This window comes from Penicillium chrysogenum (genome assembly GCF_028827035.1).
Source record: "Penicillium chrysogenum strain IBT 35668 chromosome Unknown utg000005l_segment0_segment0, whole genome shotgun sequence".
In the NCBI taxonomy this organism is placed as follows: Eukaryota; Fungi; Ascomycota; class Eurotiomycetes; order Eurotiales; family Aspergillaceae; genus Penicillium; species Penicillium chrysogenum.
In genome coordinates this window covers 1,040,203-1,063,086 of record NW_026622753.1, presented here as the reverse complement: position 1 = coordinate 1,063,086, position 22,884 = coordinate 1,040,203, and the positions used below count along the sequence as shown (strand labels likewise).

The 22,884-nt window shown below is 49.9% G+C and overlaps 13 protein-coding genes across 13 annotated transcripts; 6 read left to right on the top strand and 7 right to left on the bottom strand.

Annotated features, from left to right (window-relative positions):
* Positions 1 to 127: 127 nt before the first annotated feature.
* On the top strand, positions 128 to 1,833 carry N7489_008801 (gamma-tubulin mipA; the record flags this gene model as incomplete). The annotated part of the gene is made up of 5 exons (XM_056714551.1): positions 128 to 135; positions 184 to 260; positions 368 to 486; positions 564 to 617; positions 682 to 1,833. 5 exons carry the CDS (start codon positions 128 to 130, stop codon positions 1,831 to 1,833), a joined length of 1,410 nt encoding a protein of 469 aa, XP_056562173.1.
* A 523-nt stretch (positions 1,834 to 2,356) lies between these two features.
* On the bottom strand, positions 2,357 to 2,761 carry N7489_008800 (uncharacterized protein; the record flags this gene model as incomplete). Its single annotated transcript, XM_056714550.1, has 2 exons — positions 2,357 to 2,647; positions 2,744 to 2,761. The coding sequence occupies 2 exons, from the start codon at positions 2,759 to 2,761 to the stop codon at positions 2,357 to 2,359; spliced, it is 309 nt and encodes a 102-aa protein (XP_056562172.1).
* Positions 2,762 to 3,513: 752 nt separating this feature from the next.
* On the top strand, positions 3,514 to 3,732 carry N7489_008799 (uncharacterized protein; the record flags this gene model as incomplete). The annotated part of the gene is made up of 1 exon (XM_056714549.1): positions 3,514 to 3,732. The coding sequence occupies one exon, from the start codon at positions 3,514 to 3,516 to the stop codon at positions 3,730 to 3,732; it is 219 nt and encodes a 72-aa protein (XP_056562171.1).
* Positions 3,733 to 4,530: 798 nt separating this feature from the next.
* Positions 4,531 to 5,100, bottom strand: N7489_008798 (DUF1754 domain-containing protein; the record flags this gene model as incomplete). Its single annotated transcript, XM_056714548.1, has 3 exons — positions 4,531 to 4,552; positions 4,626 to 4,723; positions 4,825 to 5,100. 3 exons carry the CDS (start codon positions 5,098 to 5,100, stop codon positions 4,531 to 4,533), a joined length of 396 nt encoding a protein of 131 aa, XP_056562170.1.
* Positions 5,101 to 5,613: 513 nt separating this feature from the next.
* On the bottom strand, positions 5,614 to 6,248 carry N7489_008797 (uncharacterized protein; the record flags this gene model as incomplete). The annotated part of the gene is made up of 3 exons (XM_056714547.1): positions 5,614 to 5,739; positions 5,797 to 5,988; positions 6,075 to 6,248. 3 exons carry the CDS (start codon positions 6,246 to 6,248, stop codon positions 5,614 to 5,616), a joined length of 492 nt encoding a protein of 163 aa, XP_056562169.1.
* Positions 6,249 to 6,771: 523 nt separating this feature from the next.
* N7489_008796 (uncharacterized protein) lies at positions 6,772 to 7,629 on the top strand (the record flags this gene model as incomplete). Its single annotated transcript, XM_056714546.1, has 1 exon — positions 6,772 to 7,629. The coding sequence occupies one exon, from the start codon at positions 6,772 to 6,774 to the stop codon at positions 7,627 to 7,629; it is 858 nt and encodes a 285-aa protein (XP_056562168.1).
* A 1,042-nt stretch (positions 7,630 to 8,671) lies between these two features.
* N7489_008795 (uncharacterized protein) lies at positions 8,672 to 10,754 on the bottom strand (the record flags this gene model as incomplete). The annotated part of the gene is made up of 4 exons (XM_056714545.1): positions 8,672 to 10,187; positions 10,257 to 10,319; positions 10,375 to 10,591; positions 10,643 to 10,754. The coding sequence occupies 4 exons, from the start codon at positions 10,752 to 10,754 to the stop codon at positions 8,672 to 8,674; spliced, it is 1,908 nt and encodes a 635-aa protein (XP_056562167.1).
* A 1,369-nt stretch (positions 10,755 to 12,123) lies between these two features.
* Positions 12,124 to 13,350, top strand: N7489_008794 (uncharacterized protein; the record flags this gene model as incomplete). Its single annotated transcript, XM_056714544.1, has 2 exons — positions 12,124 to 12,225; positions 12,283 to 13,350. 2 exons carry the CDS (start codon positions 12,124 to 12,126, stop codon positions 13,348 to 13,350), a joined length of 1,170 nt encoding a protein of 389 aa, XP_056562166.1.
* A 405-nt stretch (positions 13,351 to 13,755) lies between these two features.
* N7489_008793 (serine/threonine-protein phosphatase 2A activator) lies at positions 13,756 to 15,015 on the bottom strand (the record flags this gene model as incomplete). The annotated part of the gene is made up of 1 exon (XM_056714543.1): positions 13,756 to 15,015. The coding sequence occupies one exon, from the start codon at positions 15,013 to 15,015 to the stop codon at positions 13,756 to 13,758; it is 1,260 nt and encodes a 419-aa protein (XP_056562165.1).
* A 609-nt stretch (positions 15,016 to 15,624) lies between these two features.
* N7489_008792 (uncharacterized protein) lies at positions 15,625 to 16,575 on the top strand (the record flags this gene model as incomplete). Its single annotated transcript, XM_056714542.1, has 2 exons — positions 15,625 to 16,069; positions 16,139 to 16,575. 2 exons carry the CDS (start codon positions 15,625 to 15,627, stop codon positions 16,573 to 16,575), a joined length of 882 nt encoding a protein of 293 aa, XP_056562164.1.
* A 591-nt stretch (positions 16,576 to 17,166) lies between these two features.
* Positions 17,167 to 18,732, bottom strand: N7489_008791 (actin-related protein 2; the record flags this gene model as incomplete). The annotated part of the gene is made up of 7 exons (XM_056714541.1): positions 17,167 to 17,253; positions 17,311 to 17,388; positions 17,447 to 18,012; positions 18,070 to 18,295; positions 18,400 to 18,543; positions 18,605 to 18,651; positions 18,714 to 18,732. 7 exons carry the CDS (start codon positions 18,730 to 18,732, stop codon positions 17,167 to 17,169), a joined length of 1,167 nt encoding a protein of 388 aa, XP_056562163.1.
* A 796-nt stretch (positions 18,733 to 19,528) lies between these two features.
* On the top strand, positions 19,529 to 20,537 carry N7489_008790 (NAD(P)-dependent oxidoreductase; the record flags this gene model as incomplete). The annotated part of the gene is made up of 3 exons (XM_056714540.1): positions 19,529 to 19,690; positions 19,747 to 20,216; positions 20,279 to 20,537. 3 exons carry the CDS (start codon positions 19,529 to 19,531, stop codon positions 20,535 to 20,537), a joined length of 891 nt encoding a protein of 296 aa, XP_056562162.1.
* A 361-nt stretch (positions 20,538 to 20,898) lies between these two features.
* On the bottom strand, positions 20,899 to 22,564 carry N7489_008789 (bZIP transcription factor; the record flags this gene model as incomplete). The annotated part of the gene is made up of 2 exons (XM_056714539.1): positions 20,899 to 22,040; positions 22,090 to 22,564. 2 exons carry the CDS (start codon positions 22,562 to 22,564, stop codon positions 20,899 to 20,901), a joined length of 1,617 nt encoding a protein of 538 aa, XP_056562161.1.
* Between the last annotated feature and the right edge of the window lie 320 nt (positions 22,565 to 22,884).

Sequence of the window (22,884 nt, the reverse complement as noted above, 5' to 3'; positions counted from 1 at the left end):
AATGTTGATGTCCAACACATGAGGTGGTAATAGCTTCTGCCTGAGGCAGCAATATAGGCCAAAAAGTTCCCCGCGTGAACGCGATACGCGTTAACGAGAAGCAACACTCGACTTCCGCGAAGGAAAGATGCCAAGGTTTGTTGATTCTTCCGACTCAATTATAATTGATGGTGCTCAATATAGTTTGGATATCGATGCTAATATTGGTGGAAATTGCAGAGAAATCATCACAATCCAAGCCGGCCAGTGCGGCAACAACGGTATGTGGCTCAACTCCGCGGTCCATTCCACGAGACCCTGCTCTTATTCTCTTGAATGAAGCACGAGAAAATGTAAGTTCAGGTTGGCTAACATTTGTTCTATCTAGTTGGCAGTCAGTTCTGGCAGCAGCTGTGCCAGGAGCACGGGATCAGCGCAGACGGAAACTTGGAAGAGCATGCGACTGACGGAGCGGCTGGTGATCGCAAGGATGTTTTCTTCTACCAGGTGCGTACAGGAACCTTGGAATAGCCCATCACCACTTTGGTGGCATGACGAGAACACTGGCTAACAGACGTGGACAGAGTGACGACACCAGGTACATCCCTCGAGCGATTCTTCTCGACTTAGAGCCCAGGGTATGCTATCCTTCACCTATATAGCACAGCGACACACGATGATTAACGCACACATTGTCTTCAGGTCCTCAATGCCATCCAGACTGGCCCCTACAAGAATATCTACAACCCCGAGAACTTCTTCATCGGACAACAAGGTATCGGAGCTGGAAACAATTGGGGTACCGGATATGCTGCGGGCGAGGGCGTGCAAGAGGAGATTTTTGATATGATTGACCGCGAAGCAGACGGAAGTGACTCACTAGAGGGCTTCATGCTGCTACATTCGATCGCAGGAGGAACAGGCTCTGGACTGGGAAGTTTCATCCTAGAACGCATGAACGATCGATTCCCGAAGAAGCTCATCCAAACCTACTCCGTCTTCCCCGACACGCAGTCCGATGTCGTCGTCAACCCTTACAACAGCTTGCTTGCCATGCGGCGATTGACCCAAGATGCCGACTCCGTGGTCGTCCTGGACAATGGTGCTCTGTCACGAATTGTCGCTGATCGGCTCCACATTCAAGAGCCCTCGTTCCACCAAACCAACCAGCTTGTGTCAACTGTGATGTCTGCATCTACAACAACGCTACGATACCCTGGATACATGCACAACGACCTGGCTGGGATCATCGCCTCGCTCATCCCCACGCCACGCAGCCACTTCCTCCTCACATCATACACGCCCTTCACGGGCGCCAACATCGAGCAAGCCAGGACGGTGCGAAAGACGACCGTACTAGACGTTATGCGTCGCCTTCTACAGCCCAAGAACCGCATGGTCTCCGTCAACCCCAGCAAGTCTAGCTGCTACATCAGTATCCTCAACATCATCCAGGGCGAAGCCGACCCCACCGACGTGCACAAGTCATTGCTGCGCATCCGAGAGCGTCGCCTCGCTTCTTTCATCCCCTGGGGCCCTGCCAGTATCCAGGTTGCTCTCACGAAGAAGTCCCCGTATATTGAGGAAACCGGGCACCGTGTCAGCGGGCTGATGCTGGCGAACCATACCTCCGTCGCGACACTCTTCAAGCGCATTGTGAAACACTACGACATGCTCCGCAAGCGCAATGCCTTCTTAGATTCATACAAGAAGGAGGCACCATTTGCTGACGGACTTGGCGAATTTGACGAGGCACGGGCGGTTGTGATGGATCTGATCGGCGAGTACGAGGCAGCTGAGCGAGAGGACTACTTGGACCCAGATGCCGGTAAGGCAAACGAGCTCGGGGTATGATTTGACATTCGGAGATTTCATTTCTAACCCTTCTTTTCTTTTCTTTTTTTTCCTTTTTGCTATTTGGGCAGGGCAAGGGGGTTTGAGCGCATCATCGGCGTCTGTGCCGGCGTCCATGGGTTTTTATTCACATTTACATTTCGCTTTTCTTTTCGCTTTTTCGCCCTTTTGTCTCTCCCCATTCTCAAACCTTACCAGTGGACATATCACGAAACCAATCCACGCTAGTCGCTATTTAAAATTGACCACGAACACGTAGCCCGTGTAGAGCGTGTCAACGTGGTATGATTCTGATTTGTACCGTTTAGCGTATGTCTACGAGGGATCCGTGAGCAGATACGGAGTGGTGTACATATTACATAGAGATGTGGAGAGAGTCGGTGAAATTGGGTAGCGGGATCGGCCCTCACTTCAGGCCTAACCCGGGAAATGTATAGTACAAAAGTCATCCTCCATACTCTGTACTGCGTACGGAGTCTGCAGTCCTGCATATGCTGTTACCGATGCAATAGCTCCACGCGGATCATCCGTTGCGCTTAGGCGGCCTTGGCTCAGGCGACTCGTCGATTTGGCTCGCAGACAGTTCACTCGCTGCAGAGGTCATAGCTCCTTTCGTCCACTTGCATGGGCTTTTTCTCCTTCGCCATTTTGCATTGGATTGAGTTGTACCATTGGGCACTATGTATTCTGTATGTCTGTATGATATAGTAAAGGACAGTGCCTGGAGTACCGCATTAGGAGAAGTCCGGGTGAACACCTTGCCACCTTGGTGGCGCGAGACGGAAGCGATAATTTTTGGGTTCTCTTCCCAAGTCTAATTCAACTCTAGTTAGTAACTAGTTAGTACGGAGTAGTCAGGAATTAGTTAAGATAGCCAGGAGTTAGTTGAGATATTAGTTTTTCATCGTACACCTGACTCCTGAATCATCACGTGAAATCGAATGCACGGGCAATTCAACATTCCGATCATTGGGCCCGAGACCAGATGCTTGGGTGATACGTCCGCGTGGGTAATGCAGAGGAATCCGGTAAAGTCAAAAAAAGAGAAAATTTTTGAAAGAAACACGAAGAAAGAAAGGGAAAAAAATTCTTTAAAAAACCTTTCAACTATATAGGTAGGCAGTATAGAGTATACTCAGTACAAAGATAGGGGGAGTAGTTTCTTTAGACCTAACCGGGCCGAATATCGTAAATAATCTAGAATCATGTTAATAATCTCCAATATCAGAACCAATTAATTCTAATAATTTCGTTTAAATCCTACAAATCCCTAAAAATCCGCTAAAATCCACTAAAATCCGCTAAAATCCCAATTGCCTTAGCCCCATATTCTGGTATCTCCACTTTCTTGATTCCGTCACTGTCGCCTCACTGAGTCAGCCCCCGTCTCTGGTTAGAAGTCTGTTTCTTTGGCTTTCTCCCGTGTCTTCCGACTTGCCCTATATATAGGTTGGTCGTGCTGGTCCAACTTTCCCTTCCTCCCCCTTTTACAACTTTCCAACTTCCAACTCTCGGATTCTCTATTTCCCCGCTCATCTCCGCACTTGACCCCCCGGCGCTTATCTCAAACCTCAGCGTCTCGCCTACTACTTCTACTCCCTATTTCTCTTTCTCTCTTCCGCAGAAGTACCTCTATATCTTTCTCTCTCTCCAAACCCTCTACCACACCACCCAACCACAATGCCTCCCCGCAAGCCCCGTTGCAACTTCAAGGAGTGCAAGGAAGCCGCCCAGCGCATCGTCGGTGACTGCAGCTTCTGCGCCGGCCACTTCTGCTCCAAGCACCGCATGCTAGAAGCCCACTCCTGCACCGGACTGGAAGACTGCAAGAAAGAATCACACGCCCGAAACGCCGATAAGCTGAACAGCGAACGGACCGTCGTTGTCAAGGGCGTATGAGAAAGGAGACCACAATCGGAATGAGAAATAGCCGTTTCATCGCTATTCTCTCGGCTGGACAAAGGGGGGCGGATGGTGCCATCCCCTGAGGACAACCTGCCTAGTCTCTGCAGGCTCGGACCATCTCGCCTCCTTCACCCCTATCTTATCTGCCCGCCTCGGCCGACCTGGTGCCATCCCTGCTTGGCTTGGCTTCGATTCGGTTCGATTCGACCCGATTCTTCCCTTTCTTGCGTGCCTCTGCGGTGATCTTGGATTTAGCGCGGTGTTTCGTTTTACTCTTTTCCTCTCTACTCGGTTTCCCGGAATTGGGTTTCGTCTTTCTTTTGGTTCATGATCTATATCTAGATCGGATTCTGTTTTTGGCTACGGCTACGGTTTATTTGGGATGAGTCTGCGGGATTCATTTGCATGGCGTTGTTTTGGTGTTGACATGTTTTGATCTTTCTGACATTTTGGTATTTATCATCTATCATCTATCTATTGGTGCCACTGTTGCAGTGTTGCATTTTGGGCATGTCTTCTTTTTTTCGGGGACCGCTGAATGGAGCTCTTCTGGGCATTTTTAGCCATGAACTATACACATCTTCGAAATCTCGTGCCCCTTCTTATCGCAGGACGTATAGTATACATCTGTAGTACCTCCGTGGCTTATAGATAACCAGAAACACGGATGCTTTCCGGCCATTAGTACAGTTAGAACAGGACCAGGAAAGATTAGGTACAAGTACAGATATGGTATTCTTGAACTAGGATTGTTGATCGCATGCGACCCATTTGGAACACCGTAGGATCCATTTAGCCCGGTCCAATCTTCGGCCTGTATAACAAGTCAGCTTATGTCTTTCAATGCCCAAAGACAATGAACAAAGGCACAGGGAGTAAAAACATACATATCATGATGTTCACTCAGCCGACTCAGGTACTTATTCAACTCCTCCACACGCTCCTTATGAGTTTTGACACCTTCGCGCTGGAGGCGCTCATGCAACTGTCCCGAAAAGTCAGTTTCTCTGTCCAACAAAGCCGAAGTGGAAATGTCCCGGCCCGACAAAAGACAACGGGAAAAAAGAAGAAAGAAAGAAAACATACCCGTTTCCGCCGAATCTCCTCAGCTCTCTTTTCGGCCTCGGTCTTCCCAGGCGCATCCCTCTCCCTCTCTCTATCCTCCCCAGATGTAACACCCCCATCCTTTTCACTTTGAGGCCGCTCCATGTCCGGCGTTGACTCCGACTTAGACTGTGTCGCTTCTCCCTCGTCCTTCTTCTTCGTGCTCTTCTTCTTTTTCTTCTCTATCCGCCCTCCGCTGACTTTACTCCCCTTCAGCTTGAGCTTGCCGCCGCCGACGGAGTACTCATCGCCCGCCATGCTTGCGGCGCTGGTTTGGGGGCTGCGTAGGAGGTGGCTATTCGTGTTACACTCTTTTGGCGGTGTGGCGTGTCGTTCGTAGCGTTATTGGGTCCAGTGGAGATGATAGCGTGCGCGGCGTGCGGAGTAAGATGAGGGGGCTTGGTCTGTCTGTGTGTTGGCGTGGATGTGGGGGTTCGTTACTTTTTTCCGGAATCCGGTGCGACGCTTGGCTGAGGGGACAGTATTATTTGGTTTTTTGGCTGTTGTGGTGTTGGTTGAAAATGGAGGGTTTCTCTTGTCGCGGTTTGAGGTTGGATTCGGGCCAATCAGAGGCGGTGGCGGGTTAACGGTTCCCTACATCGGCATACTATCTATATTGTACGAGGTTGAGGGACCATCACGACAGTCAGTTTTTACCCTGTGGGAAATACTAATGTACCCAGGTATAGGCTTATTTGTTTTCCATGTGAGTTTATAAAATTGCTCTGGTTTTAATAAAATACTAGTCATAACTGATCCCTAGCATATGACCTATGTGTTGGATGATAGGAACTCCGCAGGGGCACACATCTCTGTCAATAGGAGCAAGCTGGCATGAGTGCGCACAGTGAAATGCAGTGTCTGATCGGTAGTTGTCGATGATAGTTGCTGCATCACCTATGTTAACTGTAATAGGAATATTTTGCAAGCAGAGGTGTAAGGAAGCAAAAGGACGTGGAAGACCTTTGTCATGCCGAAAGGCGTCGAGATGAGCACAGTTGGCTGGGTCGACAGCGAGCATAAAACCATAGAAATTTGGCACGACACCAGCATCGCATAGCTTGGACCGTTTAAGAGTGCAATATGCTCTGATCTCGCAACGAGAGCGGTCCAAATCTCGAATATGATCGTCGGCGTGCCCAGGATCTGTCTTATTGCGGAACTGCATCGTACCACGATCAGACAAACGAACACAGGTATGTAAATACGCGCATCTGAATAAAGGTACATACCACTTTCAAGACCCGTGGCTTGCCGTAGTAGCTGACATGAAATATGGATGATGTCCCCGAAACAGACTCCATCTTCGCAAAATTGATATCAATCTGGAAGCTCTTGTCGGGGACCACCCCATTACGATAGATGGTGTCCTCCTTCCTAACTGACCCGACAAAAGTGTCTGACATGGATGAAAGAAGAGAAATAAGAAGGATAGGCAAGCTCCCTTTAAGCGGGCTGTCTATGAAGAGATTGCCACCTTCTAGCCACTCATACGGGCAAGAATGCGAGATGAGATGTCGATGTAGCTTGATGTTGCTCAGTAGCGTTGAATAACAAACTCCTGTGGGAATTCACCCACCTACTCTGGAAGCGGTCAATATCTGTATTTTCTGGGCATTCGCTACGAGGTATCTAGTCATTTTACATGTGACTAAACTAAGCATGATCACAGATTTTGAGCCCGTGCTAACATCCATCTACTTAGTGAGCCTGAACCTGAGCACCCTTATAAAAGCGGCAGCTCAAATAGGAAACCGGGAAAGTCCGGTACGTATACTAGGTACCTTCCAATGTACACATTATGAGGTAACTCAACCACATCGGGCGCTACCTACCTACCTAACTGTGTAGACTTTTTTTTTCGCATCCTAAGTCATCTGCTCCTTCCTGGATACTCCCCTCATAGGAAAGCAAAGATACTTCAAAACAATGCCTCGATCTCAATGCGCTGGAAGGGACGTGGAAGGCTTCCTGGCCGACCTGCCTCCTTCCACAAACAGATACACCTACGAAGGGAAAGAACGATTCGAGGAAATTGCCAACACCGAATATCACCGCCTACATCGCTTGTTACGCCAACTCCAGTCAGGACTATTTGATAACTCTCTTAACATATCAGAGTACTTTGTTATCATCATAGATCCGCCCTCGTTCCAGAGAGACTTTTCCCTCAAGCTAAACGTTGGTGTCCGTCAGTTCTATAACCCGACACTTCACATCTTGACTTTAAAATGGACTCTGCCAGAGCATTCTGAGGTTACCCGTCTATTTTACGATGCACTAATGGAAGCTTTGCTACCTATGGGGCTCAAAGAAGCAATCCACGGATATGGAGGAACGAGTATTAGCCTCGGCGGCGGAATCATAAAAGAGCCGAATGGGGGCTGGGGCCCTAGGTATCCCCGTGGTATTGCGAAGCGGCCCTCGGTAGTCGTTGAGGTTGGCCTTTCAGCCGAAACGAAGCTGGGCAATGACGCAAGAATGTGGGTGGATCCCACCAGCGGCGAAGCCAATATGGCCATCACTATCAAAGTCAGCCGCCAGAAGCCCATGATCAAAATCCAGACGTGGGAATGGGATTCCAATGCCGGGTGCCCTTACATCACGCAATCCTGTGTGATAGAGAAGACTGGCGATCATGTTACAGTCTCTAAACACCGTCTAACGATACCCTTCAACTACATTTTCCGACGATCCCCTGGATGTCCTAGAGAGACTGATATCAGACTGCAAAAGCAGGATCTTGTAAAGATTGGGACCGGGGTCTGGGAGATGCAAGAGCTGTGACTCATACGACGAGATCAGCTGGACAGGCACTCAAGGATCAGCTTCAGCCTGGGATATGGAAGTCTAGACTTTTATGAGAAAGATGGAAGAGAGGTGAAAATTCCGAAACAACTCTGAATATCTGGCTTGTAAAACAAGGATATCAATGTCCGGTGAGTCACCTCTCACTCTCACCTTCACCTCGGTCTCACTTCACTTCATTTTGACACTCGCCTCACTCTCACCTTCACCTCTTTCACATCCATTAATAACTCGGCATTTATGATGTTAACCGACCTAGATCACAAAGTCAACTTGAGCCTGGAAGCCCTTGCGGGCCTCCAAATTCCTCACGATCTTTGTATTTCTCCCGACGCCACTAAGATCGTCTACTCACTACAATAATACACTATGTCACTAGGCCTTGAAAACCTGCCTAGAGAAGTTTGCTATAGGACATTCTATACTCGATGTTAATGCAATATGTTCAGAGATATTCTAGTCAGAAAGGATACTGCGTATCAAGTTCACTGGTGCCGCTTGAATACATATGTACCCAAACAAACACGTAGATATTAGTTAGGACTATCGTTTACTCCTTGAAGCAGCAACACTTAATCTTTGACTCCTGGATTCGACTCGCGCCATTTCATTTAAAATCAAGTCCATCATTCGAATCTCAGCTTCAACGCCCTCTCTCCAGCGCAACAACCCACACCTAATTAATTTCGGAAGCTTTGTTGTGAGATCAACGTGCGTGTGCCCTTGGTACAGGCTATTGCCTTTACCGGGCGTGTGTCCACAACGACCTGCCTGTCGAGATGGTGACTTATCTTCGAGAAGGAATTTCCAAGGTTGGATTACTGAGAGGAAACATGGTGATCTGTGGAAGCGGATGAGGCAGTTTATGGGGTCATGTTATACCTGCGGCTGTGGCAGCAAGGCTCAAACTACCTAGATGTTGACAAGATCAGTGAAAATCCAGAGTGTATTTACAACATGCTATACATTGTCTCACCTGCTTGGATGTTGAATCCAAACATTTCATAAAACAGGTTTAATCCTAGAGTTTCGAGGACTCGCTCAAAGACCGATGCCCGAATACTATCTTGCCCGGTAATTCAACCCCCCAAGCGATCTTACAATCTAACCGCGTATGTTCATCGCTCCCCGATCTCAAATTAAAGCACTGATACGGCTTAGCAATATCCCGGTAGACGAACTCGCCCACACCACCTTCACCTAACAGAACCCATCTGCGAGCAATTTCCATCGCCACCTCATCCTCATCACGTTCCGCATCCAAAGTCAGCAGAGCCCCGGACAGTATCCAGGCGAAGGTAAACATAACTCTCCGGGCATCGGCCAGTAACGCAGCCTGTGGACGACTAGATGTCACACGAGAAAGAAATGAAGCCATAGCCTGCTTCAATGCACCCGCAAGAGACGGTGTGCGGATCAAAGACACAACATGACCGAGCCAGCCTGACAAAATAGACAGGTTATCTCCTTTCATCAGGAAGCGAACGAGTTCACTAGCCAGGATATTCGTGGTACCCTCCCAGATCGGATAGACCGCTGCACTACGGAGGAGGCGCGAAATGTTGAATTCAGGCTCGTCCGGTTCGTCAATGTAGCCAACTCCACCAATAGCCTCCTGGCATTCTTGCACGCCCACCATCGACATCTTACTCACGACCCCTTTGGATGTGGCGGTTAGGACCCGGAAGACGACTTTTGCTTCGGTAGTATCCCTTGGCATGTGCGCGTGTCTCGCGGGACTGGATGGGTTTTCTATCAAACCCATCACTGCGATTGTGAAAAAGGCAAGATTTATATCGCCGCGATGCTTTACCTCCACATCCGCAAGGAGGCGCAGATGCATTGGGATCAACCATAATGGCTCGCCGACTGTAGTTCGTGACTTGGCGAAATTCTTCGTGATGCTGATTGCACGACGCCAGGTTGATAATGTTCCCAGAAGCGTCTGGATACGGGTGGTATTTAACAGTGGAGCAATAGTCACAATGCCCTGATCTAGCTCACCGACTAGGTGAGCGCGCATGCCCTTTAGTTCTAGTTCGGCCGTGGGTAATTCCTTGGTACCAAGCTTGTTCTTGAGGCGGTGGATGCGCACGCCATTAGATGTTTCTTCGGGCTTTCCGTCAGCTCCGATGGAGGTCTTCCGTAATGGCGCGATGAATGTGCTCAGTTTCCCGGAATCTGTCTTGGCTAAGAGGAAGGCGACATTGGCGTCTGTCGCAGATGAGAAGAACTTGAATCCGCTAATCAGGTAGTCGCCCTCGGCGAGGACGTCGGATGTCTTCGATTCTTGGGGCAAGGGTGCGTAGGTAGCCCATGTTTCTGTATTTTGAACGTCGCTCCCGCCTGCTCTTTCCGTCATCCATTGGCCGGATGTCCAGTAGTCGTCTCCTCTAGAGGTCAGTTTCCGGAATACAGTGTGCAAGATATGGTCATTCGGCAGATCCTTGAGACGTTGTGACAGTACCAATGCCGCTCCATCGGACATACTCATCGGACATCTGTACATGGCCGACGAGGGGGCATATAGATACACTCTTTGAGTTCGACAGTCAGTATACATGTATACTCATGCCTATGAAACAACACAAAGAACCGTAACATACGCAGCATATTGTGCAGTTCGCCTATATACGCCGTATGTGTGATCGTATCCCAGCGAAACAACACTAAAGCATTCCGTATCAGTTTCAAATGCATATCAAGAATAGATGAACGACTAACCCATGCTTAGCCCCCCACTTGCCTAATTGCTTCCACCCGTCAGTCGTAACCAGTTTGTCATACGCATACCGCTGGCCCCAGACATTGTACTTCTTGACATATGGCAGGTTGGTTTCTGCGTCGGCGTTCCATTCAAAGACCTGGGGCGAAACAGCTTCCTCGCCCAACTGAGCGAGGTGAGGTTCAATCAATTTGAGGGTCTCTGCAGGAAGATACCCTATTGCCTTCAGGTTAGATAGAATCAAATATCTAGCTACGCTGGACTTACATCCTAACATTCGTTGGAGGCTGATGTCGGAAGTGTATGTATTCGGCAATGGCCCAAGCTGGGTGAATGTTCCGGACTCTGCAGTTGCAGGAACTCGAGACTGTGCAGCCATGTTTGTAATGTAGATAGATTTAAAAGATGTTTAAGAGATATTGATAACTTGGACAGAAATATATGGATTTATAACCGTTTGTTATTATCAACCGCGGTCTTGGATTGAATAACCGAGAGTGGTTGGTCGCCCTTGGTCATGCTCTTAACTGGACCGCAAAATGACCGAGAAGAAGCTGGTAGCTGTCGACCACCCCTGTTAAGTAAACACCGCAAAATCGCCGAGTCGAGCAAGTCGTGGTGTGACTCCGTGGTTGGTCGAATAGAAGTCTATATAGGCATCTCCGTGCGGGGAAGTTGCTTGTTGACCACGGCCCTTCGGCATCGCCCAGTAGGATTTACTAAATGTCTCAAGGTATAGGCGGCATGTACGATGCTTGTAGATAAGTAAAGAAATGACCCAAAGACCATATGTTCTGTGCTGGGAGCAAGTTATAGACTTTGTCCTTGATTATAGCCGAGGTAGGCAAGTGTCCTGATCTCCCCATCCTGCTTTTGATGTATATATAGAGGAGACCGTTCGCATCTAGTGGCACCTCGGGTGGAGGTAAGACGCCTTGCTCAATGTCTTCTGTTATAAATGTAGGCCCAGGTTATCCCATAATCCCTTGTGGATAGCGGGTACTCCCGTTCATAACGTAGTAGCTGTACCAGAATCTGCGTATGCCAACCTGTGTGGAAACAGTTAAGGTGGCGTAGTTGTTAGGCCATTGAGAGGTATCGAAGGTATCTAGGTGATATTCGGCACGCACTACTTCTGTTATGGTGCGGGTGCATCGCCCGTGGCGTAATTGGGCGCCCCGTCCGTGATGGTGAAGAATTGAATATATTGTGGCGGCGAAGATGAGGGGAATGTTATCTTAGAAATGATGGGGCCTTGGAGGAAAGTCAGTAAGTAGACATACATGCTTGGATAATTGGCAGTTGGCTACAGGTCATTCAACTTGTCAAAGCACCTTTTGGTAATTGGAATATACACACAGTGTTTAGAAAGCGCCAATGGCCAGATAGATAGAAATGCCGCTCAACTCTGCCGATTATTCGATCAGTACATCAGAGGGAAGCGGGGATTTATCGGCTTTTCTTGTCTCTCAGTACATCCCTTTCCCATAGCGGCTATCGGACAATTATCGGACTACACGCCACAAAAGAAAAGATGACTGTGAATATATACACTGACATTGCCAAGGTAACGCCATTATACGTTCAGACAATCAAGCCGACGACAATGCTGCCATGAATGGTTGGTAAAATCGAACAGAAATCGTGGGGAAATAGATATATAAGAGGGTGATGTTGCACTCGATTTCAGCGCCGAGCAGGTTACACTTATCTCTGGACGTCTGAGAGAGAACAAGATAATAATAAGGATGAAGGCATCGTCTATTCTATCTCTGGCAGGTCTGTTGTCCTCAGTTAATGCTCATGGATACCTGACGATTCCTTCAAGCCGTACTCGGCTTGGATTCGAGGTATGATCTCAGATGACGAATCCATGGAAGTATACTAGACTGACTTGATCTTACTAGGCTGGCATTGATACCTGCCCCGAATGCTCCATCCTTGAACCAGTCTCCGCATGGCCTGACCTGGAAGAAGCACAAGTTGGTCGGAGTGGGCCATGTGGCTATAACGCCCGAGTTAGTGTCGATTATAACCAGCCCGCCGCTCACTGGGGCAACTCTGTCGTCGCAACATATACTGGAAACCAGATCGTGGAAGTGGAATGGTGTGTCGATAACAACGGTGACCATGGTGGCATGTTTACCTACGGTATCTGCCAGAACCAAACACTAGTTGACTTGTTCCTCGATCCCAATTACCTTCCAACCAATGCCGAGAAACAAGCTGCCGAAGACTGTTTTCTGGAGGGAGAACTGAAATGCACAGATGTTCCTGGACAGACCTGTGGATACAGTCCTGACTGCACTTCTGATCAACCATGCTGGCGCACCGACTGGTTCACCTGCAATGCTTTCAACGCTGGCAGCCGACGGGGCTGTCAGGGCGTGGATGGTGCGTCATTGAACTCCTGCAAGACAACTATCGCTGGTGGCTACACCGTTACGAAGAAAATAAAGATCCCAGACTACGACTCGGCGCACACTTTGCTGCGGTTCCGATGGAACTCCTTCCAGACGGCCCAGGTCTATCTTGGCTGTGCCGATATTTCTATTGCGGGTTCGGGGTCAGGACCGAGTTCGACTACCTCCATGACCTCTATAAGTAAGACGAGCACCACAACATCGACAGCAACTACTACATCATGTGCTACTACTGCAACCACTGTCCCGGTAACTTTCAAGGGGCTAGTGATAACGGCATATGGTCAGAATGTCTTCCTCACTGGATCAATCAGTCAGTTGGGTTCCTGGTCTACCTCGTCGGCGATCGCTCTGTCTGCGGACTTATACACATCGTCGAACCCATTGTGGACTGCTAGTATTGATCTTCCCGCTGGTACCACTTTCGAGTACAAGTTCTTCAAGAAGGGGTCGGACGGTAGCATTACCTGGGAAAGTGATCCTAATCGGAGCTATACTGTACCGACAGGCTGCTCCGGAACTACAGGTACTGCAAGTGGAACCTGGAGGTAGAGGGCATTCGGGGCAAAGCACCGTGGAAAGAAGAGAGATTGCGTACTTCAGCAGGGCAGGAGGGCTGTTGTGATGGATATGTACATAGTGGACAGATTCACAGATTGAAATCGACGGCACTCGATCAAGCGGCATCTAAAGATAAGCTAGCTTGTCCCCAGATCACCCATATATTAGAGCCGCCATATTATACGGGGTACTTCCCCGGATGTCCAGGGCTGCAGATCAATTGGATTGTACTGAGGATACCTCTCGGTATACTATACCAGGGCAGTAAGTATCAGGAGTGGAAGAAGAATACTTGAGTAACTAGACGTATGTAAAAATTATCGGTCTTATCGTCTCCTGATATGCTGGTCTTATTTATTCATTATTTTGTTGGCATGTGCCGAATCCCTATGGGACCTAATCAAAAGGAATTGGGCGCAGATTCGATCCACCCATGCGCTTACGCATCTCAGCGCCGGCAGCCACAGTACTGGGTACCTTGATGCCGCAGCAATCGCCAAACCAGTCTGCGCTATCATGAGGATGATCGTGGCCATGGGCATGGTCATGGGCATCATGCTCAATATCTCCCTCAGAAGGATCAGTCATGCCTTCAGCAGCAGGGAGGAGACTCCCGAACAAGAAATGTTGCATGATGGGAAGTTTTCCCAGCACCTCTTTAACAAACATCTTCTTCATGCCGCTTTCAACCTTGGTCCAATTCTTAGAACCAGAGATATCGTCCAGCATAGGACTATGCCAACGCAGCCCCTTCACAGTCTTGACACTATCGACCCATCGGACCTGATCCAGATAGAGATATTTATCACCCTCTTCATCCAAGGTAGCCGTGTTGTGAATACCCAACGGAGTGATATACGGGTGTCCGACAAGCTGACTAGCACCGAACAAGAAAGGCAGGAAATGGTAGTCATCCAAACCCCAGACACCGTGCGATCCAGCAGGCTCAAGATAGTAAGCTGATTGAATCTCGCGCATGAGATGCATGTACTCGACATAGACCTTGATCACAACAGCGGGGAAGTCGCTGGCGGGAAGAAGACCGAGCTGATACAGACATAGCAGCCACATCATGAAGTTGAGTTCGTGTCCGGAGCCGTAGTCAATCCGCTCTCGTGAGCCCAGGCAGTTGATTAGATAGGTCGAAACTTCGTCGATTGCGCCAGCGTCTTTCAGCCCCAGAATGTTGGCGTGCCATGATGCGCTCTGGGCGCTTACATCGTCGCACAATGCTCGGAAGGCGGGGTTGCCGAATCGGGATCCACCCTGGTCGATTGGCGGGTTCTTGGCTACAAGGGAGCGTATCTGAGCGACGACTGAGAGGACCTTGGAGATGGATTCGGATTGAGGTTTATTCTGGAGGTCGGGGATAGAATGGCCCCGCACAGAATCACTTAGCCCGAAGACGAAGGCGAGAACAAGGTTGTGGGTTGGGGATGAGAGGAAGAGTTCATGGTCTTTAGGGGATAGGATGCGGCGAACTGGTTGCCGGAACTGGTGGTCGGAAAGGTCTGGCGGCGAGGGGAGAGGAGGGGTTGTTGGAGTAAGGTCTCGGGAATTGGAGGTTTTCCGGCGGGCATTTGACCGCAACTCAGATAGCTTTTTGGAGAGATCGACCTTCCCCGTAGGAGATGGCAAGGATGCCTGTGATGCCATTCTGTTTGTTGAGTGAGGGGGAAGGAAATTGATAAGTCGGATAAGTCGATAAGTCGATAAAGATCATGAAGCAGGACTGACCGCCTGCCTTAAATAGAAGATGACGCAACTTGCCAGAGGGCGGAAGATAATGAGGTGTTAGTTGTAGAATTATATGTGAAGATAAGAAGAAAATTCCAGGCTAAAGTAAATGTCTTCATACGTACATTTGACATCCATACCAACATGTCAAGCTTTACAAGTAGCACTGACACTTCGGACAAAGGCTTGGCCGTGTAGAGTGGAGCATGTGATCGCTTCCCCGGATTGGTCAGGTGACTGAGATCATCACATTGTTGCACGCTTTTGCTCGAGGTCACATTATATGCCACATGATGGCCGCAGCACCCCAAGAAGAGGAGTAGGAAAAGGAAATGCAGATAACAAGGCCTTAACATACCAGACTTCAACTATTGTTTTCCACTGTGAAAATCCGGTCTCGAACAGCTACTTTTCATCCTCTGTTGACATAAAACAACCCGGCACTTTACACCTGCATAAACTTGGTCCCTGGCGACCTCGTATTGGACAATATTTCCCAGGGACAGATCAGCAGACAAGCACGCCATAATGAACACATTCGACTCATCGGCGCCGCCTCCGACAGGTCCCAGGACCTCTGGAGGAGCCAAAGACAACCAGTCATCATCACGTTCGCACACAGATTCAGCCCTGTCATCATCCTTCGGCAGCACCCGGTCCCACTCAAGCTCCTCGTCCCGAAAAAATGCGCGGAACCAGAACCCACCTCAGAACACATCCCAGTCCAATGAGTCAACCCCAATCAACACAGCCGGTCCCGCGGAGCGCAACTATCAGTCCACAGAGGGAACAGCCCCCTCCCAGCTCAAAGACGCCCCGCTAAACAACGAGAACGGTGCCGATGGGGCCCAACCAATCTACCAAGCCCCGGTTCCCGAACCCAAACAGACTTGGTATGGTCGACTTGCAGATCAATACGGCAGCCTCGAGCTAGAGAACAAAGGCAGTGTAGCCCGCGACCACCTCGCATTAGGTACGATATGCGCAGACTACTTCTGGAAATCCCCGCAGAAACCCTTCTAACCTCACCTCCTTCCAACAGAACGAACCTTCCTGGCCTGGATGCGCACCTCCCTAGCTTTCGCTTCAATCGGCATCGCAGTAACACAACTCTTCCGCCTGAACAGCGCTACGCCGAAGACAAAAGCCCAATCTTTCGACCTATCGTCTGGCTCACATGCAGACATCCTCCCACCATACCTCGCCTCGGATGGCTACGATTCAGCCGAGTTTCACATCACTGCATCCGCCCGTCTCCGTAGCGTGGGTAAACCTCTCGGCTCGACTTTCATCGGCGTATCAATCCTTATCCTTGCTGTTGGCTTCCATCGCTACTTCCAGAGTCAGTATTGGATTATTCGGGGGAAGTTCCCGGCTAGTCGGGGCAGTGTGGCGCTTACGGGGCTTGTGGCTGCTTCGCTGATTGTTGCTACCCTTGCGGTCATCTTGGCGGTTTCGCCGGGGGCTGTTGAGACCTAGTTTGGCAATTGGTTGCCGACTGGTCGCTCTCTTTCTCTCTTTACATTACTTCTTCTGCTGTGATAGTTCTCATTCGTTTTGTTGCGTTTTGCGTTTTGCGTGCAGCATTTTGCATTTTCGGGTTTCTTGTGTTCATACATACTTTCCTTGTCCAGGATTGTGGGTGGCCTTTTTTGATAGCGAGAGAATGGAGGAACAGGTGCATATGGGTATTTTCGTGTCTCGTTATACTGATATTGACGATAGATTGTATGCAATCATGAGTTCAACTATACTTAGGTAGTTCATACATGTAGATAAACTACAAAGCTGGCATACAACGAAAAGCCGATAGAAATATTTCGTTCTTTTCTGTCATGAATGCCCCGAATCCACCCGCGCCAGACCAGTCTAGGCACAATATTGGAAGCAGGGGACAGGGGAAACTACAATATGGACGGGAGTGTATCGACAATGATGTGGGGGAGGCGGAGGCACAGAAAGAGGATAGGGGAAAAGACCCGGGCAACATGGCTTGCAAACAATGCGAAGCAGGAAATCAGAGAATAAAAGAAAAAGGAGCAGACCAAGAACCGCATAAATACAACCCCTTCAACGAGGGCCGAGCTTGTCCAGGGCGCGTGCACCCTGTTCCTGCCACTCTTGCTTGCTCACCCACATGTCGTCCTTGTCGGCAATCTGAGGATAATAGTGTTAGCGAGGGCCATTGTCAGATGAGAAAAGAAGGAGACTAACCAAATTGGCAAGCACGGCACCACCCAGGAACACCATGTGTCTCCGGCGCGGGGGATCTTCGATGCGGACCTTGAATTTCTGGGAAATCGTTAGCCAACTCAAATTGATACTTTCTCCGGTGGGTTCTTCGACGTACGTTTAGGCGTTCTGGGTCGCCGCCCAATACCCGCGTGAGCCAGAGCTGCTTCAATTCCTTCTCCAAACGAGAGGGCAAACCGGGGTACATGCTGCTACCACCGCTGAGCACGATGGCCTTGTATAGACTAGAGCGAACATCGACATCGGCACCCTGGATACAGTTGAAGAGCATTTCAGCCATACCGGGCTGGTCAACGTCAACCAAGTGCGGCTGGAAAAGGCACTCGGGGGCCTCGAAGCGCTCGCTGCCGACGCGGATGACACGACCGTCGGGCAGGGTGTACGATTCGACAAGGACAGTGGTGTCTTCGGAAAGCTTTTTGTCCAACTCGAGGTCGTAGGAGACGTAAGCGAGCTTCTCTTTGATCTGACGGACAGTCTCGAAGTCGGCGGTTCGGTTCAGCGCATAACCGCGGCGCAGAAGGAGGGCAATCAGGTTGCGAGTGACGTCGCGACCGGCGACGTCCAGGCGGCGAATGTGGTGGTTGAGTACGGTCGACTCGTACACGGGGATAATGTGTGTCACACCGTCACCGGAATCCACAACCACACCGCTGCTCAGACCTATAGCATGACATCAGTATTGGTCCCGAACTCACGCTCTTGTCTTCTATCACGTACCCTGGGCATACAGTGCCAGCACCGCCTGGATCGCCACATAGACACCACCAAACCCGTATCCTTCTAGCATCACCTCGGCCATCTTCTCGCGGTTCTTGAGAGGGTTCATTGGCGGCTCCGTGAGGAGAATCTTGCGATCCGTGGGGTCGATTTTCATCTTGTCGTAAAAGGTGTAGTTCCATAGATGTTGCATGTCGTCCCATTTCTTGACGATTCCATTCTCCATCTAAAGTAGTGCGGGTTAGGCATCGATAAGACACTCCTCCGGTTTGCAGAGAGGGCGGGGTAGAATGACCAGGCGAGGACAAGGCTCCCCGACATAGAACATACAGGATAGCTGATCTGGAGCATTGACCGTGCAGCAGCGGCTTCATCACCGCACATGATATCCTTGACCACGATGTCACCACCCTGCTCCTCCGTTCGCAAGATGGGCCGCCCCACTATCGAGGGAAACTGGTGCTCTGGGAAGTTCTGACGAGGGAATATAAATTAGAGAAGAGCAAAAGGGGAGTGTAGTGGCTATGCGACATACCTGGGCGGCATAGCCGACCTTGAGGAAACCGGTTCCTCCATCGAGGACTGCGGAGTAGCTTGTTAGCTTGGAGCTGGGACACGGTAGCCTGGGGGGAATCGGTGTGTACCAATGGGCATTTCCGCCATTTTGGAGGAATTGGGGATTCGACGGTGGGGAGTAGAGGTACCGCCAGAGACTGAGATTTTATTCGGAAACTCCCAAGATAAGCGGAACTAGGAGGGTTCAGGGGAGAGCGGAGGTGTTGGGGATGCTTGAAGTCGAGCCCACGACGGACGGAGCATCATAACTTACGTGACCGTACCGTACCTGATATTCACCCCACAACTTGGGGCGAGCCGCAGCCATGACGGTATGTGACCACATCAGGGCATTCCTCAACCAGACAAGCTCAGAGATGATAAATTCAGGTGTAAATAAAGCCTTTGACGTCCAGAGAAGTAGTGGGATGGTGTTGAAATTAATATATGCACGGGCTATAGTACATATGGAACGCCTCGCATTAAGGGGTATACACGTGGGCTTGATTACAAGGGCACACCAAGCATGATATGAGTAAATTGAGACGGATGGTATATTCAAAATAATATGTCAATCGGCCCGGTCTAATTTGAAGACAAGCAGAAGCCGTTGCTAGTAAAGAGCTTCCTGTCGGCCGACTCCGATATCCTCGGGAAACACGGCGCTCCACCATTCCTATCATCCCTGGACTCATACAAAGATCACACTGCCCTACTCAGGTAGAATCCGCATTGACAAATTCCGCTTGAATCCTTTGAACCTACCCTTGAGCTTGTTGAATATACACCCGAGGAAAACAGCTCAACGATGCCACAAATCGGCTGGGCAAGTAAAAGCATCTACGGATTCGAACAAAAGGACTAACAATACACATAGTATGGGCTCGGGTCCATGGGCCTAGCAATGGCCTCCAATCTGCAGCGCCACCTAGTCACGAAGAAGGCTTTGGGCCTGATGTACTCGAACCGCACGATGGCGCGCGGATCACCCCTGCAGGCGCTGGGAGCAGTCGCAGAACCCAATTTCGAGAAGGTGGTGTCTCAATGTGGAATTATTTTCACCATGGTAAGCCAATTTAACTGGGAAAGTCCCTAGCAATGCAACTCTAAACCCTCTCCTAGGTCTCGAATGACTCAGTGCTCCAAAGTTTGCTATCCACGGCCATGAGGTCAAGCCAGTCCCTGAAGGACAAGATCTTCGTCGACTGCTCAACAGTGCATCCCGAGACGGTAAGATCAGCTGTCTCGCAGTTAAAAAGCAAGGACGTATCGTACGTAGCAGCGCCGGTCTTCGGCGGGAACCCAATTGCCGTGGATGGCAAGCTTGTTTTTGCCATTGGTGGTCCTAAGAGTGCAACCGAGGCCGTCAAACCTCTGATCCAAGATGTGATGGGTCGGCGCGTGATTGATTGCGGTGAGGATGCTACAAAGTCTTCGCTTCTGAAAATCGCGGGTAATATTGTTACTGTCAATATGATGGAGGCTGTTGGTGAGGCTCAGGTCTTTGCTGAGAAGACCGGTCTTGGAACTGGTCCTATGGAGGAGCTCATTGGTGAGGCTTTTGGTCCTGTTGCTGGAGGGTATTCAAAGAGGTGTGTTATGATATTGTTTCGGTGCTGGCGTGAGGGCTCTTCATACTTATCTTTGTTTCCAGATTGACTACCGGGGCTTATGCGCCGCCCTTGGACTCCCGTCCTGGCTTCGGGGTTTCCCTCGCTATTAAGGATGCTAGACATGCCATGTCGATGGCCCAGGAGCAGGGAGTTGAGCTTCCTGGCCTTGAGATTGCTCGGGCTAACATGGAGGCCGCAAGAGAATATGGCGGGGAGTGTCTGGACAGCAGTGCGATGTACGGGACTCTGCGCCAGAAGGCTGGTCTGGAGTTCTGGAATGAGAACAGCAGGAGAGGGTAAAAAAAATCATCGATCCCATAAGATATAGTGTAGTTATTGGTATGAAGATTTGTACTTCTTTAAATGCCCAGACCGAAATGACCCCTACAAACATCATCTATTGACAACCTTGGAACACATAGACAACCAGGCGAGGTGACCTGTGGCCCTTCTCACACCATGCTTCTGCCCTTATATTGGGACTCCGCCCAAGAAAAACCATACACTTGCGCCAAAAAAAGAAAAGAAAAAGGAAACCCGATTTAACTTGCTAAAAGCTAGGATTTCCTTCTAGCCAAAATGAGTCGGGAATTGGGGAAAAAAAAAGCATTGCCCAAGATCAACTTGATAGAGCTGTAACAGTTGTTGGAATAATGCCCGCTTAACTGGCTGTGTGGCCGCTTGGTGAGCCTGTCCCGTATGAGGTGTTGCGTTGTGTTTTCGGCTTGATTCGTACGGTGTCTGCGAGAGAGGGGTAACACTCTGCAAAGCAGGGCCCCAAAGACCAATTGGACAGATTCCTCATATGCCGCTCGAAGACGGGGTTGATGACCAGCTCGTCCGAGTCGCTGGCTGACAGCAAACAGTCCGTATCCTCGTACGGCCAATTAACGCTGAGATCACGTGTATATGGGATGAACCAGTTCTCAAAGGGGTAGTCCTGATAATTCGTAACGATCCTGTCACGCATTCCTGGCCAGGGAGCGTAATCCATCCAAGCAGGATGCGGATGGAGGAGCTGTGTCGGGCGCGGGGTTAGCCACTCTGGAAGTCGCTGATAATTCTCTTGCGTAGGGTAAATCTGCCAGCGCATGAGGAGGAACATGACGTAGAGCACGGCAACCTGCTCTGGTAGAGAGGATATGTCTGGAAAGGTGCGCAGGATATCTGTGAAGACTTTTGAGACAGGATGGGAGTAGACACTCCTCTCCGGATTCAGCAGCGATGAGACACTCGGGTACGGAGGCCCAGCTAATTTTTGTCTAGGGATACCTTGAGCCGCCTCACGTTGCCGGCTGTAAAGGAATTCCAAAAGAATGTTGTCCAAAGGACATGTCGCTGTTAAGTTTCGTATCGGAGCGGCGAATGCAGGTGGCCCAGGCTCAGAGGTAGTGGTCAAGGGATGTGGGTATATTGAAGACGAAGAGTTCAGCTGTTGACAGCGGAGGTTTTCTGAGCTGCTGCAACGAAGCCGGTCGAGTTTGGGAACAGTCTGCGAATCGGCAAGGAGGAAATTAAACCCTAGACGCTCCTCGGTGCCAAGGTCCAGGCCATGTGTGATATTATGGCGTTGCGAGTCCCATGCGCCACGGAGAGAGGTTGGCAGAGCGCCTCCATTGGTACTGTTTCGACGACTCCCGAGAGTGGGTGCAGAATGAGTCGGAGACGGCGTATCTAGGCTGGCAAGAGACTCGGCGTAGGATTTCTCGCCTGGAATGGGGGTGAGGTGATCGGTGTCAGGCAATGGGGATGCATGCGAAGGGGGCGGAATGGGCTTGGTTGTAGCTAAAGAAGGAGATGCGGCTATATCTATCAGCTCGAGACTTGGATTTTATTTGAACGCACAACTGACCTGGTAGTTCTGGCTTAGCTATCAATGGTTGGAGAATGTCCATTGCCGCCTTCAGCCCTTGACGGAGCTCCGCGTTCTCCGACCGAATCGTCGCATTCTCGCGTAGGGCTGTTTGAAGATCAAGATAGGGCTTTTGTGACGACAGGTCTCGGACCTGTTGTTCCAGCGCCTCTATGTGGCCCTTGGTCCTTTCTCGAATTGCGCGCTGTGCTTGGCGGTCGTTGGCCCGCTTTTTTGCTAACTGATCGGGGGTGAGATTGGCAACACCTCGTGATGACATGCTGTTCAGCTTGCGCTTGCGTCCCGATGTCGTGCCATTATCCAAGGCTCCTGCCGCATCTATCGACGTCGCACGAGAAGGAATCGGCGAGTCTTCAGGTCTGTTGAGGGGGGTAGGTTGTGAACGGTCAGGCAAGTCGGGCAGGTCGGGCGAAGGCGCCACATGCTCATCGGCGTTTGTAGCGCGGGTGGCCATGGCCTTGCACACGCGCTAATTGGGCTTGGCCATTCAGGTTGGGAAAAATGTAGAATGGAAGTTGAGGAGTACCTAGGTGGCTCCGAAGTAAGACGTGATTTTGTTGAGTAGGTAAGGGTGCTATGTGGGTCGAGAATGTTCGAAGTCCATAACGTTTAGACTTCGGGAGACGCTTTATCAGCCCTAGAGATCCAGTGGACTCATAGGAATCAACTGATCATCCTTCTTCCAAATACTATATATCTAAGAACAGAAAAAGTTGTCGATGAACATGAAGCATTGAGTAGCAACCATAAAAGAAAATGAATATACAGAGTATA